The following is a 17,712-nucleotide window of genomic DNA, read 5'->3' on the forward strand; positions in this document are numbered from 1 at the left end:
TGTTTTAACCTATCAGTGCTGAATTTCATCAAAATTTTAGTTGGTGCAGTTAATCTGGACTTAAAATTCATTTTTGATACAGTAAGGTAAGGGACAGGTTGGAATACATGAGTCCTTATGCCAAATCTGTAGTGCGCAGGAACTCCGAGTTTAGGAATTTTTAGGATTAGTGCGTTAACTGTCAAAAAAACTAAGTTTTATTTTATGTCTAGTTAGGAAATTTATAAATTTAGGTAGGCAAGAAAAATATACATATAAAAATTGGTATAAGTATAGTTGCAGTAGGGAATTTGTAAGGAATTTCTGGGGATAAGTAGGGAAAACTTAGGGACATTTAGTCTCCCTGTAGGGAGTTATGAGTCGACAGCGTTATTAAATACCAAGTTACCATCACGGCGATGCTTACTGAAAAGCGACATTCAACTGTGATCGAAATATACCAAATACCAAAAATTGAATTTTTTGTATAAAATCCATTGTGAAATATTGCGACTTTGTATGAACTGGTAAGTAATTCAGTCACAGTGTCAATCGGAATAGCTGTAAACAAAAAATGCATCCAAATAATAGGCCTGTAACCTTGACTTTGTTCAGTGACAAAAACTTGACGTAGGGAATCCTCTAGATTAATAACATCCAATAACAACCCAAATTTACAGCCTACAGTGTTTTATTTAACTTATACCTTACTTTATATTTTAGGGCTTAAAGACTGCTTTAATAGGGTTGAATTGTTTGTGTAAGGTAATGTGAGGGTGTCATGATCTCGAACAATACCACTGGGTACAAGTTCAAGTCTTCGAAGACTTATCGGGACCTTCCAGAGCCTGAGGGCACTAATTCGGATGAAAGTGGGGACCAGGACGTAGCTGATAAGTATGGTGGCTATTCAAGGGATAGAGGGTGGCGAGGTTCAGGTTAGGAATCATATTATTTAAAGGCCGGATTTTATAGGAACATGTGAGAATAAAAATAAAACTGGCCATTTCAATATTTTGAACAATCAACAAGACATAAAGATTGTTCTCACTCTCACATCTCTCTATAGAATAGGGCTCCTTTACAGGCAATACAGGATTGTTTAGATTCTCTGCCTAGCATTGGGATTAAGCATGCCCTGATATTTTTAATGTTATTTTTTAGGTTTTGAGAATCAATATCAGCTTAATTATTTTTTTATCTTATGTAAAAAAAAGAGGGAATGAAAATTGACATTTAATAAGTTGAAAATAAAATAAAAATCAATTTAAGAAATTTCCATTTGTGTTGATTATATCTGGACCTTGTTTAAATTTTTTTAGATTTTAATACATAAGGTTTTGTTGGGCATAAAAAAGCACACATTAATGTCAATTCAATTGACTTATGATTTTCAAGATCTCAATTGTGAACAGTGAAATTGAATAAGGAATAAAGTATGTTTTTCAGTTTGTTCCATAGTGAATATTTTGAGGAATCTACCTATTTAAATGATGATTAATCTAATCAGTTGAAAATAGCTATTAGGAACTACTCCAATTTAAATCAGGAGGTACCTAAATCTTTCCTAATTGTTTCAGGATCTACTAGAAATCGCACACATTCTTCTGAGTTTAGAGCTAATAGGTCTTCACAAAACACAAGGTCATCAAACTACAGGGGACGTAGAGGAGAACCTCCTCGAAGAAGTGATAAAGATTATTCTGATGGCTATTATGGTAGTCGCAAATATGAGAGCAAGAATGATAATATTTCAACAGGTAAGTGACAAACAGCAAAATAATAAAACTTTCATAATATGAAATGTATATTTATTGCTACACTTTTACATTTCTGTTTATTTTTCACTATTTCTATCTACATCTACACCATTTCTGTTGGTAGTCTTCCCTTCACTCTCTGTCTACAGATACAGGTATTATATTCTTTGAAAAATCTGGAATGGTCATGTCAGATTGGTGGAGGAGGGAGACTACTTGCAAAATATTCTTAAATTTCTTCTCTTTTTTTAAGGGTATCGTGGAAAATTTTATGAACCAGAAAAGAAGTCAGACATCAAACTCAATCTTCCCGAAGATACGCGAATTTCCAAACTTTTACGACGATTGAACTCTGAGACCAATTCAGAACTATCTCTCCAAGTCTCCAAAAAGTTGCTTGAGGTTTTGCTATTACCCGATAATGCTCCTTATGTCAGGTAGTAACACCTTTTATAACCTTCAGCGAGGTAAAAAACAGTTTCTTCTTCTTTAAAGGAAAGCATTCCACATATTGGGCGAATCCATGTATGAAATCCTCCATGTTTCTCCTGGACTATTGGCCAAGCAGCAGGCAGCCAGGGCCTTGGGTAGAATGGGTTATATTATGGGCCAGGTGGGAGATTTTGATAGGTGAGATAATGATCTTTTTTTAGTAGCATCATAAGCATTTTTTGCTTTCCACCAGGTATCACAATTGGCTGTTCTCGAAAATGAACAACAGCTACGATGAAATGCAAGTCCTTCTTATGGGTACATTCAAGGAAACTCTCAATATGGAGCTTAAAAAACCGATTTTAGGGGAGCACATGCAGAATTTGATTAACAACTTAGTAGCTGCAATTGAGGTTAATGAAAATGCCGAGGTTTTTAAGGCAATACTGGAGATCTTAGTATCAGTAGTTCAGATGTATCCAACTGAGTTTTATGCTCAATTTCGAGACACTATAGACCTGCTATTTGGATGGCATGTAGATCACACTCAGAGCTTAACAACCATTGAGTTTATCTCCAAACATATGCAGAAACTGTCGCACCATTTCAAGTATAACATAGAGTTTTCCGTATCCTTGGTTGAGAACTTCTTGGAGGATATTACAAACTATAGTGCAGAGCTTTCGTTGCCGGATAACATCGATCACGTCACAGTACTGATCTTGGCTTTGAATACCGTGCTTAAATGCCTCGACGAAAGTTTTCATCCCACGAACAACAAATCGGTGACTAACGACTTTATCATCACATGTCTGTCAAGTATCATAAAGACAGTCACAGATACTCTCGATAGTTTCTTACCAGAAAATTTAGTTATTGCCGCTAATGACTGCATTACACAGTTATTGTCCTGCTTAGAATCCAAACCTCAAAACCTTAGCAATTCTATATACAATTTGATTGACTTGGAGCTGACTCTGGTCAATGATTTTCATGATAATGCCCTAGTGTCGTTGCTGCTGTTTATTTCTAGAGTGATCAAAGAGCTCTCAGCAAATTTGCCTATGGAGTTGATAGAAAAGTTGATAGGACCGAAAAGTGATATTGTGAAGCTTCGATCATCACCTTATGTAAACATCCAGGACTCTGTGATCTGTATCTACCAGGCGTTGCTAAATTTGAAGAATGTGTCGCTGCTGCAGGAAGCCTACAGGTATATATGTTTTTAGAGCAAGTTTCAAATTTTTTGCATATAGGTGATGCAAATCAAATAAACCGGGTGTTTATAAGTTAAAACATTTATTCAAAAATAAATACATTTTTTATCCTATTCAGGTATTTTAAAAAATATATATTAATCCCTTTTTGTTATTTTCCAGATATGTTTTGGGTGATTTGGAGCGATACTACATGCAGCTCATACCTCAATACCAGTCAATAATGGTGAACAACCCTTTTGTTGTTTCGGAAGATTGTGGCTCGGAAGACCCATCCCTAACTGTAATGTTTCTGCTAAGATGTTTATCCCAGTTGGCAAACGCCAGCTCGATTATTGTCATGTGGGCTTTAAAGCCCAGTATTCTAGAACTGGTAGGAGTGAATTTGCGTCCTTACGACCCACAGTTGGCTATGAAGACACCATACATTCAATATAGCCTGTTATATTTGCTATTCGCGCATTGCAAGTGCTACAATCACTTCGTGTCAAACAGTTCCTTAGTGGCCAACAAACAAGACATAAATAGGTTTGCTTTGACCGAAGGTTTGGGACTAAACGATGTTTCTAGCGCCTCTCCGAACTCCGGCAATTTTGCTATTATCCTGGATACATTGCGCAAATGCCTAAAAATTGAGACTTCAGTGGAAGTGGCTTTGTTGCTATTACAATGGCTACAGGACATTTTGATCAATTCTGAGAGCTACTTAGAGGCCTTTTATTTACATGAGAAATTTGCGGAAATAACTGATGTATTAGTGAAGTGCGGGTATCATTTTAATGCGCATATAACCAAAGCTGTTTGCGATAATTTGGAGAAATTGCTCAGCAACAAGCAGTTAGCGTGGAGTAACGCTTTTTTGACTAATGTAAGCGATTTGTGCAAGCTGCACATGGCTTCGAACAATTCGGAATTGCGAGACCGATATTCCAGATTATCGTCCAATATTCCTTGGGACATTGCCATTGTGGAGTTTAATAAAGTCAACGTAGGTAATCCTAGCATCCAAAAACGTTCTAATTCTAAAGATTTTAATAGTTACATGACCGACATGGCCCAACATTTACACTTGAGTGGTTCAGTAGATACGGAAATGTACCCAGATCAATTCAAGAAGTTTATGGAATTTTTGCTAAACAAAAACACGCTTCAGCAGGAGTTTTTGGAGGATATTTTCACTACTTGTTGGACCCATGACTGTCAGTCTCAAATGAATATGGAGTTGTTCTACGATTTAGCCGTAAACTCCAGACAAGTGCTTAATAATTGGTGTACATTAGAAGCTGCTCAATTCTGCGTAAACTACAAGCTGCGAACTCCTTTGGGCAAACCTAACGAAACCTTTATGAAAATTGAAAGCGCCCTAAATCAATTGGGGAACGATTTAGTCATGATGAAGAAAACTAGTGAACGTTTGAACGAGAAGAGCATAATTCGAGTAAGATTGCTGTTGCAATTCGTTGAGCATCTAGAGAAAAGTATTTATAATGCTTCGGAAGGATGTGCAGTGGCAATGCCACAATCAAGTAAAGCTGTAAGGTCCTTCTTCATTGCTAACCTTAACACTTGTAATGAATGGCTTTCACGGATCAGATTAGTAGTGATGCATATAGCTCTCCATTGCGGCGAAAGTAGCGTCGCCCTTAGGCATGGCCAGAACATGCTTAAAGATTTGGCGCAAAAGCCTAATACTGCTGATTTTGAGAGAGTTACAATGTTTGTAACCTTAGCATTGCTCAACTTAAAAGAACCTGAAGCTTTGTACGGACTTTACACTTGGTGTAAGCAGCGAACAAATAAACGTTATGCATGGATTAAATATGCGGCCGATCAAGCTGCGAAACGATACGAAATAGCAGTTGAAGGGTATAAGAAGATTTTGCACGAAACTCGGATGGACAAAGATGAAAAGAAATTGGATCAGGATATTTGCAATTTCCTTCAAGACCAAATAGTTGTTTGTTACAAGGAGTTGAATAACTGGAATGATTTGTTCGAGTGGCATAATGAACAAGAAGGGCTTCTGGACAAAGGAAAAAAATACTGGTTTCAGACTACCGACTGGGAGTGCAATAAGAGTCTATATGATTTGGAAGCAGATGAACATACCCTACAGCAACTGACAATATGGCAGACCAAAGAAGAAGAGTCTACTTGGAGTGTATATGAGAATCTCTCCACCACAGAAACCAACTTGTACAACTATGCCTTGAATCTAGCATTAGGAAATGATGAAGTCATCCCCAATAAGCTAAGCAAAAGCCTTCAAGTGATTCAAAGTAACATTCAAGACTTGCTGCCCCTGGCTCCTTCAGAATTTTTGCAGAATTATTCACTATTGCAATATGTAGCTATAGGTCTTAGAAACCTGGCAGAAAGTTACCCCACTCACACAGTATTTCTAGTATCTGAAAGTTTCGAAAAAGAGATTGATAAAGTTGACACCTCAGTGCTGCGGAAAATACTATGGTGGTCTGAGTACTTTTCCAAAGTCCAAAATCAAGGGTTCAACTTATTTTCCAGCAATTTAAGACTGGACATAATCAAGCGGGCCCGCAAGGAAAAAAATTTGGGATTGGCCTCAAGACAACTGATAAAGTTCTTTAAGGACAAGGGAGTGCATTTTTCAAGCTCCCACTTAAATCTTCTAGATTTCAAGGATTTCGAAGGAAAACTTTCGGATTACACGCTTTGCACATTGGACATTGCTAAAGGTATAACCCAAGTGATTAAAGTGTACAATTGTAGCGAAAACACAAGACCTTTGGCCATGAATTTGAGTGCCGCTATATCGACTCCTATTTCCAAATATGCCGAGCACTTTGGGAGCGTGGAGCATCGCAAAATTTGCAGCAGCATTTTGTTGAAGTTGGCTACCTGGTTGCAATCTAGTGAAAATGTTAATATTACAGATATAAACAGTCCCTTAGGAAGGCTCATAATGGTTTTGCCGGAGATAAACAACTTGGAGCCCTCCACTGCTAACATGATTCCATTGAACGAAATGGCAATTGGGCGTTTAATGCGCTTTGGGGCCACTCAATGTTCAACTATTGCGAAAAGCTGGAATGCTTTTGGGACTTGGTGCTATCGCTGGGGCAAGAAAATTGTGGATCAAAGCTGCAACATCAAAAACAATCTTTCTGAGGAGCATTGCGTAGAAATCAAGGCTCTTCTACCATTTGAAACCTCTGAGGAGGATCTCACTAAGATTTTTATGATTTTATCTCAGACTAGATCAGTTATTATTGGAGAGGAAGATATAGATTCCAACGAGATTAACACTACAGAAATGATACAAGCCCAGCTGCAAGCGGTGGGAGTTTTAAGGGATGCTACCGAAGAGCAACTAAGGAACTTAATACAGATTTGGAGAAACACGCAGAAGAGCATCTACAATCTTTATTCATTGAGTGCAGAGGCGTATTTCAAGTATTTGCACCTGGTAATGGACACTGAGAACATTACAAAAAGCACTGAATGTGACACTATTACTATTACATTGAGACTTTTGAGGCTTATAGTGAAGTATGCGCTTGAGCTGCAAAGTATCCTAGAAGAAGGTTTAAAGACAACTCCAACAAAGCCTTGGAAAGTAATCATTCCCCAGCTTTTTTCTAGGCTGAATCATCCGGAAAGTTACGTGAGGCTTAGAGTTTCAGAGCTTCTGTGTCGAGTTGCTGAAGATGCTCCTCAATTGATTACATTTCCAGCGGTGGTGGGAGCCCTGGAAGGGGGCTTAAAGTTTGATTTTAGTGAAATTAAGTTGCCTAAAGATTGTTTGTCGCAAAACAATGACGAAAATGAGGAGAATGATTTGGATAACGATGAAGACAACTACGAGAGCGATAATGACGAATCGGGTACTCCCAACACTTTGCAGAGTTGCTTCAAAACCATGGTGGATATTTTAAGCAAGCAAGACCCGGAGACTATAACGCAGGTCCAGACATTGGTAAAAGAGTTGCGCCGAATTACTTTACTATGGGATGAGCTGTGGTTGGGCACATTAGCCCAGCATCAATCAGAGATTTCGAAAAGACAACATCAATTGGAATATGAAATTGAAAAAGTCAATGACAACACCAATTTAACCAAAGAGGAAAGATCTTCCCTAATAATTGAAAAGCACCGCATTATAATAAAACCCATAATATTTGTGCTGGAACAGGTGAATGATGTTACTAAAGTGGAGCCTGAAACTCCGCATGAAAAAGAATTTCAGGAAAAATATTTGGACGACATTAATAGTGTAATCGAGAAACTTAAAAATCCGGTTCATCCCGAAAGACCTAAAGACTCTCTGGCTCCCCTCAAGCAGCTTCAAAAAAAGTTTCAGCAAAAGTTCCACAAACGGGCATCATACTCCTTGAAGATGCAGGATATTTCTCCTATTTTACACGCAATTAAGAACACCATGATTGCGATGCCGGGATTAGCAACCAGAGCCAAGAGAAACATTACAATTTCGCACGTGCATAATGTTGTTTCCATATTACCTACCAAAACTAAACCCAAGAAGTTGGTATTTTATGGGTCGGATGGTCAGACCTATACTTACTTGTTCAAGGTATGTGCTAGTTAATACGGTAGATAAACGTTCTGGAAGATTTGTGTACCATTTATAGGGGCTAGAAGATTTGCATTTGGACGAAAGAATAATGCAATTTTTGAGTATCGCCAACACAATGATGGCCCGGAATGCGGATCCTGCAGGGAACAATTTATATTGCGCTCGACACTACTCAGTTATACCTTTAGGTACTGAATTTTCATTGATGTTTTTGAGTAGGTTTTGATACGTATTGAATTTGCAGGTCCAAGATCGGGGTTGATCTCTTGGGTAGATGGAACTACACCGGTGTTTGCTCTTTACAAGCGATGGCAACAGCGGGAATTGGCGAAACCAAATGCGAAAGGTGAATTCCGAACAACTAATTTATTTAAATCATATCATGTTTACGGGGTTTTCAAGTATCTCCATTTCTGTATTTTTGTATTTCATTACTCTAAAATTTCTCAAAATCTATTCAAATTTAACTATCGCCATTTTTTCTTAGGCTCAGCTTATAGATGTGCCCTTCTCTCTCAATGTAAACGGTGTTGTCAAATTATTTTTGGTTTCCGAGATTTCACGAAAAATGTGAAATTGGTTAAAATATTAATTCGAAAAAAGTTTTATACATTGTTTACCGGTTTCTTTCTCTTTATGCTTATAATCTATAAGCTATATAAGCTTTATAGAAAAACTGCAACTTTTGTCTCGTTTAACTAATTTTCTATTTAACTGACTTGCAAGGCTCACCATTTCGCAGATAATAATAGGTACACCTAAATAAGACAGTCTGTCTCATCAATCTATGTTTTGATTATTCAAAATATCAAAAACCATTTTATTAATTTTCATTTAGCTTCTGCAACGGTCCCTCGACCTTCCGAGCTATTTTACAACAAACTGGTAGATCACGGAGTGAAGAACATTGACAATAGAAAAGAATGGCCTCTAAGCACTTTGAAGGAAGTTTTGACTGAATTGATGGCAGAAACGCCCAACGATCTGATTTCCAAGGAACTATGGTGCAACGCTGTATCCACCACTGCATGGTGGCAAGTGGTTAAGCGGTACTCATACAGTGTTGCTGTGATGAGCATAATCGGTGAGAAATTCTTTTCTTGTGTTTGACAACACATCTTAATACTAAAATAATTTTTCCAGGCTATATAATTGGCTTGGGTGACAGACACTTGGACAACGTCCTCATAGACCTCTTGACCGGTGACGTCGTGCATATCGATTACAACGTCTGCTTTGAGAAGGGGAAAACCTTACGGGTACCTGAAAAAGTCCCTTTCAGGCTCACTCCTAATATCAAGGAAGCGTTAGGAGTTACTGGAGTAGAGGTAAGTGTTTTATTTAAATTATTTTCATATCGTTTTTATCCTTCGTTGGGCTTGAATGAAAACCCATAATTGAAAATTTTTGATATGCAGAGTTATTGCAAATGAAAAGTAAGGACAAATGTCTTCTTTTAATTAGTTAAGTTAAAATATGTCTCCTCTGGTATCGCTCTCACATCATATCTTCGTATACATTTACGAACAGCTGCTTTCAAAGTGAGTCTCAAAAAGCACATACACGGGTCAGTATGTATTTGTTTAAGGAGATTCCTTCGACTTACGCGGCGTATCTTAAATACAGTAAATATTTGGAAATCACGAGAACGAAGTCCGAAGCGTGAGAATGACCATCTGTTTTATGTTATATGTAAAGTTGTTATTTATAAAGCGATCATCAGTCAATACGAAACTTATCCTTTGGGGTTTGATCGATTCCTTTCAGCAGTGTTTGTTTCAAGGGACATTTTCGGTCAGGCTTAAAATGAAATTGCCATTTTTTTCCTATAAAACTAGTAGATTTAGGATGTCACCATCAAGTTCCCACAATCAAGTAAATTCCTTACTTATAAGTTTTAGGGTCAAATTTTATTTATTGCTTTTTATAGAAAATAGGGCTTACATATATCAGGAATATCAATAGACAATTGGGAGTAATATTCAATATCTCTTTATTTGAATACTGAGAATAGTTATTCAGTCGCATTTAAATGTTTGACTTTGTTTTGTTGTTGCTAGTTTTCTGGTCTTAAACAAATTGATCTTTTTGAAACGTCAATTTTACTCGTATGTTTGCACAAAATTATTAATAAAACCATAAAATTAATAAATAATCTTAAAAGTTATCCCGTTCCTTATGCATATTTCAACAATCCATCGTAACGTACGACATGTATTACTGATAGCTGAACTATAAGAGTAACACACTTTAATTTGAGTCACAGTCATCAGAGGAAAGGGATGGCTTTATGCAGGGTTACTACACGAGAGCAGGGCAATAAAGTACCCAATGACACTGGTCTTTATTGAAAATTGCTGGAATAAGGATAAAACAATTGATTATTTATAAAAAGGGAGATGAATGTAATTGAGTGGAAAAATGACATATCAATTGATTCGTGTTGCAGATTGAGGTGTGTAAATATAATTACAGGGTGTATAAAATTTAATTTAGTCTTGAATATTCTGCTTTAAACTCATTTTTGTTTCACCTATGTGCTAATTCTCCGCTTTATTCACTGCACCTCAAATTTCCCAAAATTTGGACAAAATTTAACTTGTCAGTTATTGGAATTCAGACTCAACTTCTCGATTTTGAAAATATGTGTATTTGATTTCAAGCAGTGTCAAAATTAGAGAAAATATTTTAGTTGTACTATAAAAACAGTTTAAGTGTACGGTTGCTTTGAAGTTGAGCAACCGTAGTAAATTTCCAGCAGTTAAATTCGGTCTGATCTTGATCTATTTATGCCGCGAGAGTTTCGTTCCTAATGCATATACATCTATAAATCATCTACCAATTTTCTCTAATTCTTCGACAGGCAATTTATTGAATCCTAGAAACGTCAAATTATGTCTTGACAAGATTCCCATCTTTGATTAATCTGAAACAACATACCCCAACTATGCAAATCACCTCTGCTTTGCAGTGCATTGTCATATAATTCACCTAGATTTATTCGGCACCCCTCAGTATTTATGCCGAAGCAGCAGAAATAAATTAGACTAATCTATTGACTTTTCAATTCAGTGTACATACAATTTTCATTACCATATTTCTACTACTGTAAGTTGTTTGTTAGCTGTGATGTATCTACATGTCATTAGAAAAGAATTAATAGGAAATTAATGTATTAAAATTGTTCGTGTGTCCCTTCATGCAAGCGCAACGTTATCGGATTTTCGGTAGAGAAATCGTTGTTTTAGCGTCTAAGGAAAGGGAAAACAAACTTATTTTTCTAAATAGTTGGTTTAAGGACGTTCCACCTTGGCCTAAGAAAGTACGTAACGAACGACCCAGTTTATGAGGATGTTTTTCCTACTGAATAAATTTCATATTTAACGACCAACATAGCGTCTAATTCTAATTTTGTTCCGGGTATAGTAAAGAGATCTATTTTTCTGTAAAAAGAAAGTAGGAAAAGTTTAGAAGTTTTTAAAATTTCGGCAGATAATTACCTGACTCTCGTTGAAACCTAGTAAGCCGCTCAAAATTGCCGGAGAAAATTAATTACATAATTATCTTTGAAAGAAAGTTGGGAATTCTTTGAGCAAAATTGTAGCCTCAGTGGTAGTAGCTTTTAATTCATATTTTTTGATGCAAAACTAAAACAATTTCATTGAGATAATAATATTTAATTATTGGCAAAAACTTCATCATTTTCATATTTCTGTGAAATAACACATCACATCCCTAGTCATATACACGTTGAGATGAACTGAAAGGGATTGAAACGTAGATTGAGATTGAAACAAGTACATAAGTCTATTTTAATACAAAATAATATCACAATGGTATAAACGTAATCAAGGACAGAATGTTTCCTGAGCAAAACATTGTTGAAAAGACAATTTGGTTTTTACTTATACTGCTCAGGGATCAATGTCTAAAGATTGGTCAGTCTCGAAAAATGTATCATAGTAAAACTAAAGAGAAATTAAATCTGAATCTAATCTGAGAATTCGCTGATATTAAAAATAGCTGAAAAATGAAATGAAAAATAAAACAGTACCAAATTTGGACATGAAACCCTTTTGATATAACCAAATTTCTTAATAGACTAGTTCAAGTTAGTTCAACCAACATTAAATCATAATTCAATTGGGTGATCTAGTGGCGAGGAAGGAAAAATACAGTAACTTTTTAAAATATTTTTTTCCATTTTTGATCACGCCCGCTGGCGATCACTGCACATCTTGAAAAATATTTTCAATCAGTGATTAATTTAGTTTGTCCCGCATGTCTTTATGACTAAACCTCACACCTGGTGCAATAGGACCAGTACAGATTTTCTCAAAAATTATTTTAACGTCTGAGGATAATAAACACATCGAAACTTTATCCGAACTTCTCTGATGAAACACTTGGCTGTTACTTAAACATAGCTCCATCTTTTTAAACCAAAAGTTAACTCATCTTCACTTATCCCTCACCACCGCCATTCCCCCACCCTGAGTCAATTCGATTTTATCGCAAATCGACGCGCACTTCTCCTCGCTCTCCTCCACGTAGATAGCATGGCACGTCCGCTCGCCACCATTTGAAATTGAACTCTTTTTGCTTGGCACATGATTGGTGACATAACGCGCAGCCGGATGCGCATTTGGTGATTTGCAGCGAATTAGCTGTAAGAATGCTGCGCGAAAGTTGTGGTTCTTCCATGCGTAGATGATGGGGTTCATGCCGGAATTAGCCACGGCCAAGTTGAACGCCACCTCGTAATAGAGGGTCGACTTCGCCTCTTTGTAGTGGCGGTTGTAAATGGCTATGACGAAGTAGGGCAGCCAGCAGATAGTGAAACAGCCCAGGATGGTCAACATCACCTGAAAGTGATCATAGCTGGTAATTCATGTTTAGTGGAACCTTGTTAGGTGGTTCTACTAAATGGCACAAATAAAATTTGGATATGTCGAATGCAAACGGGGTGAACTACAAGTGACTGGAAATGGCAATCTTTGGTCAGTGTTGGAGGTTAATAAATATAATTTAGTTAACGATTGGTAACTGTAACTAATTTCAAGATGACGGCTTGATTGACAAATGACTGACGAGTGAAAAACTTTCAAAATGGCGTCTGGCAAAGGGCAACAGAAGCATTTTTCTCACTGTTATAACTTATTTAAATTTGAAGGAACACTGAGGTTTTATATAATTTGTATCAAATTTTTACATTTGCTGGAAGATTGGTTAATCTTAATGTTTAATAGCCTCACATAATTCAAACATTATATGTCGGAATCTCGCTAAACAGAAAGTTTGAATTAAGTATTTATTTTGCATACGACCTACTCTAACCTCAGTACCGCCAATTTATTAACATTGTGCTTATTAAATCCTGAATAAATATTTATTTTATGACAGTTTACCCGTGACAATGCGACAAATTGATATGGCATGACCGTTAGTTTTATAGTAGCTGAAGCGTGGTCATTTAAGCATTATCCACCATCACTTCTATGCTAACTGCTTAGTGGGTACAAACAAATCATTTTAAATTGCAGTTTTTTAATGTATGTTTCCTGACCTAGACCAATAATAACATCACCACATTGCAACCTGCATTTCAGATTGACCTGTTTACGATCTCTAAATATAGTGAGGGACAGTTTAATAACTACGAAGATGCACATTAGTTGACAAACACTAAAATGCTCTTTTAAATTAATTTTAAAATTTGTTAAATTCATGATTAATGGGTAAAAACGTTTTGCAACGTCGTATCGTGACTCGTTGCTATAAAGTTGGTCTCACCCTCTTTTAACCCTCGTGATGGGGTAGTGAACCCACTTAGTTTGAAATAATTTAAATAGATTTGTGACGGTTACTCGCCTTTATATGGATATATTTAGTGTAGGTAAAACCAAATATTTGTGCCGTGGAAAAATGGTGTCTAAAAGGTTTCAATTACGGTAGAAGTTTTTATTAAAAATAAAAATTTTATGCCATAATTGTGTTATGTAACATGATCACATCAAAGGTATCACTTTCTATTCACTTTTCAGAGCTAATTTACACGCTACTAATTGAACATTTTTACTGGAAAACAGTGCGATTTGTTTAAGTTCAGAAATATTATTAGTAGTTTTAATAATAATTTGTTGTTAATTAAGTTTTCTTTGAAATATATGAAGATTTTGTATAAGTTGTGAGAAACATGAATGAGCAATATTTCAAGATTTTAAAGTTTTGATGAAATTCTGCCTATGTTTACGTTTCACGAATATCTTACCACTTCAGAGATCTTAATGGTGTGATGCGAATTTGCGTCTTTACAGATTACAGCACAGAAGTAGAAATATAAAACATAGAGCTGAAACTGAACGTAACAGTAATTTGCGAGTTTATACATAACTACATCTATTGTGCTCAATTCTAAAAAAATCTTTACTTCTAAATGTTATAGACATTTCGCGCATTTTATGATAAATTCGTATGTCAGAGACGCTAATCTGAGGAATAGCACCTTCTCTTAGGAATGCCGTCAAAATGGCGAATCACGCATATGGAAAGTTAAAAAAAAAAAAATGCCATTTCGAAGTTATTCCTACGTGCGGAAAGTTCTACATAATAGCTTGAGACGTTACTTTATTTAAACGAATTAAGAAGAGAAGGTGAACAATCAGAATACAGCTTCAGTTCCATCAGTGGCGTGAGATTGATTGTCGAATCTTAAAGTCATATGGTTTCTGTGATTCCAAACCCTCACTTTTAAAATTTTTGAAGCAATTCCAAGTATGAAGCTCAAAATTATTCTAGTCACTCTTCAACTTTTCGGCTTTATTTTCCTATTATCATCTGCATAGTATTTATATTTCCCATCCACAGATATTATTAACCGGAAATGCTGATCTCATAGACACCCCGATAAGACACCTCATTTCACTCCTCTCGGTCTATGATATATTGAATCATTGGCTTTAATAACACCATGATATTATTACTTGACATATTAATATATCGCTCGTCAAACAGAAGACTAAATGATACGTCACGAATATTAACTGCATATGGTAATTCCAACAACTTTCCGATTATATCGCCGAAATAACCCATCTATACGGCAATGTAAATATAGCATGCATGAGCCTTTTCTTTTTTAAATTCGACTTAAGTAATATATTTCGAAGCTTGAATTAGCCTCAAGCAAAGTTATGAATTCCTGGTCATTATCGAGGCCAAAGCTGTATTTAAGATTCGCTTAATTAATCTCACCTGAAAACTCTTGTAATCCCTCAAAGCCAACATATTCTGCGTGCTGCTCGCACTCCTCAGCCTCTTGGCGTGACCAGTGGCCTCCTGGCAAATCCTCGAATAAAGCAGCATCATCATAATCCATATGAGCACAAACATGGGACACACTACAAAGTTTATATAATCGTTTGGGATAACTTCGAACATATCGCAGCTAATCCCCGCCTTCCAATCATTCCACATCAGGGGGATAGCCGCTACGGAGAAACTCAAACTCCAAGCGAAAATTGTGAAAATGAGAGCAGTTTTTCTGGTGATTAACCGATTGTAGTGCAAAGGGTACACTATGGCCACATAGCGGTCAACAGCTATGACGAGCAAGTTGCTGATGGAACTGGAACAGGCGAAGGAGATGAGGACGAAGCGGAGCAGACAATTAATTTTGCCTGAACCGAAATCATTGACTATGTAGAAGGCCATGTGATAAGGGATGGTCAATCCCACGAAGAGATCGCTCACCGCCAAGCTGAAGACCAACTGATTGGCCACCACAGAGCTTAGTTTTCTGGTGGATAAAATGGCACTGATGGTCAGCAAATTACCCAGGATAGTCACGGTAATAAGGAGGGCTGTGATTACGATCCAAACGATAGTCCCACTGTACTCATCACAGTCTTCTGTAGTTTTATTGACGAGATCCGATTCGAACGTGTGGACATACGACATGCTCAAATGGGCCTGTTGATTGACATGATCTTTCAAAACTACCAACTACACTAGATTTGCCGATCTCCTTAGAGGAATTTTGGCACTAGGATTAGCCCTTTTGACCATATCGCAAAATTTCTTTCAAATTTTGACTACGATATACCAAAACTTTGATAAGAAATGACGAATTCTCGCGTCGTATTGCCGTACCGAGTGTTGCGAAGCGTGTGCCAACAACTGTGTTTGATTGTGTATCGCGCGCACTTCTTGAGGTCCCAGAGCGATACAAAGGCTTCAGGGACGATGCCGGTCCATAACTTTTCTATACATATAATAACGGGTGATCATTACAGAAACCTCGCAGTAGGCGGTGAGCCGTAAACGTAGTGCGTTGATTAAGTCATTTTCCATTTACCATTAAACATCTGATAAATAGGTAACAGCAGATAAATTAATCCAAGACATGCCTCTCGCATTTCAACGCGTACTTGAGGTTTTTTTTAATAATCACACTTTAGTACAGAGTGATCACTTAAATTTCATATTTAGTAAGCTATTTTGAATTTGTTGAAGAAAAGAACGTATGTCGATTATCGTTTGTGTATATTTGGTTACCGAAGTAACCTACATTATTTATTAATTTTTCATGCCGAAACGCTTCTTCCGGGGACATTTAACCAATCATTATTTATTATTTTGATTATTTACCATTCAGCCTTTGTATTTTTTCGTTTTCCTTTCTCTGTTATTTTATTAATTTTATTCGTTTGATAAAAAATTAGTCTTTTTTAAAACCACAGTATTGGTTTACTTAAATTCGGTTTCGTGTACTTACTGCAAAATGGTGTTCACGGAGGAGCACAAAACATTTATGATTGAGACCTATTTTCGTAATGGACATCAAATTAATGGAGAATGGGTTTATGAAGTTCATCCCGTTTTCGAGAATTCAGTGAAAAATTTGCTGAAGTTGTAACAGATGAACTGAACTTCGCAAATACACTGAAGTATGCTGTAAATTTATTTTGTGAAACCGGCAGCATTCAGAGAAAGTCAGGCAGTAGAAGACCAAAAAAACGAATTCCCGACACTGTAGAAAATGTAAGACAGATAATGCATGAAAACCCGAATACTTCCTTGAGGAAATTGTCACAGCAGATCGACTTATCTTTTGATACCTGCCAGAGAATTCTCAAAAAGGACTTAAATTTGTTTCCCTACAAAATGTAAGCGTTTCAAGAACTTCAACCTTTGGATTATGAAACGAGGATGACTTATTGCACCAGGTTCAATGAGATAACGAATAACAATCTTTTGGATTTGTCATTCTTTAGTGATGAAGCCTGGTTTTATTTGTCGGGATATGTGAACTCTCAAAATATGCGAATGTAGAGTGCAAATAATCCTCACGTATTTCATGAATCTCCATTACATCCGCAAAAAAATTGAGTTTGGGTTGCTGTCTCCCAAAGACGTTTAATTGGATCAATTTTCTTCAACGAGAGTGTTACAGCAGAGCGTTATCAAAACATGTTGGACGAGCTCACTAATCAATTACACTCTGACGAATTACAACAGGGTTATTTCCAACATGATGGAGCAACAGCTCATACAGCTCGTATAACCTTAGATTATCTAAGAGAATATTATGTCAATCGTTTGATGAGTTTACATACAGAGCATATCTACCCACCTCGGTCCCCAGACCTTACGCCACTGGATTACTTCTTGTTCCCAACTTTAAGAAATAACGTTTTTAGACAACCAGTACACACAATCAAAGACCTTAAGGAACGAATTAGAGCAAAGT

The 17,712-nt window shown here is 36.6% G+C and overlaps 3 protein-coding genes across 4 annotated transcripts in view; 2 read left to right on the forward strand and 1 right to left on the reverse strand.

Annotated features, from left to right (window-relative positions):
• LOC136418195 (uncharacterized Golgi apparatus membrane protein-like protein CG5021) overlaps positions 1 to 17,712 on the forward strand; it is a 54,463-nt gene that overhangs the window by 20,263 nt on the left and 16,488 nt on the right. The gene's annotated exons all lie outside the window — the stretch shown is intronic.
• The window catches only part of nonC (serine/threonine-protein kinase Smg1), a 30,256-nt gene continuing 12,919 nt past the window's right edge, over positions 376 to 17,712 (forward strand). The window contains exons 1-11 of one of the 2 annotated variants that reach the window (XM_066404138.1): positions 376 to 506; positions 703 to 917; positions 1,560 to 1,739; positions 1,993 to 2,176; positions 2,235 to 2,369; positions 2,425 to 3,384; positions 3,551 to 7,958; positions 8,017 to 8,149; positions 8,206 to 8,307; positions 8,800 to 9,045; positions 9,105 to 9,289. In XM_066404138.1, coding sequence (XP_066260235.1) covers positions 761 to 917; positions 1,560 to 1,739; positions 1,993 to 2,176; positions 2,235 to 2,369; positions 2,425 to 3,384; positions 3,551 to 7,958; positions 8,017 to 8,149; positions 8,206 to 8,307; positions 8,800 to 9,045; positions 9,105 to 9,289 — 6,690 coding nt within the window. In that variant the 5' untranslated portion in view covers positions 376 to 506; positions 703 to 760. Of the gene's footprint in view, positions 507 to 530; positions 918 to 1,559; positions 1,740 to 1,992; positions 2,177 to 2,234; positions 2,370 to 2,424; positions 3,385 to 3,550; positions 7,959 to 8,016; positions 8,150 to 8,205; positions 8,308 to 8,799; positions 9,046 to 9,104; positions 9,290 to 17,712 lie in introns of those variants that run through there. The other variant, XM_066404140.1, reaches the window with a different exon arrangement.
• mAChR-C (muscarinic Acetylcholine Receptor, C-type) lies at positions 12,422 to 16,328 on the reverse strand. Its single transcript, XM_066404096.1, has 2 exons — positions 15,216 to 16,328; positions 12,422 to 12,826 (listed from the first exon to the last, which is right to left on the reverse strand). The coding sequence occupies exons 1-2, from the start codon at positions 15,918 to 15,920 to the stop codon at positions 12,422 to 12,424; spliced, it is 1,110 nt and encodes a 369-aa protein (XP_066260193.1). The 5' UTR covers positions 15,921 to 16,328.

Source organism: Euwallacea similis, chromosome 33, assembly GCF_039881205.1.
Source record: "Euwallacea similis isolate ESF13 chromosome 33, ESF131.1, whole genome shotgun sequence".
NCBI classification, from domain to species: Eukaryota; Metazoa; Arthropoda; class Insecta; order Coleoptera; family Curculionidae; genus Euwallacea; species Euwallacea similis.

Excerpts from the sequence above, each read along its gene's own strand:
- mAChR-C (XM_066404096.1), bottom strand. The coding sequence starts at position 15,920 with ATGTCGTATGTCCACACGTTCGAATCGGATCTCGTCAATAAAACTACA. Across the intron at positions 12,827-15,215 it reads GGGATTACAAGAGTTTTCAG|GTGATGTTGACCATCCTGGG; the intron begins GTGAGATTAATT and ends GATCACTTTCAG.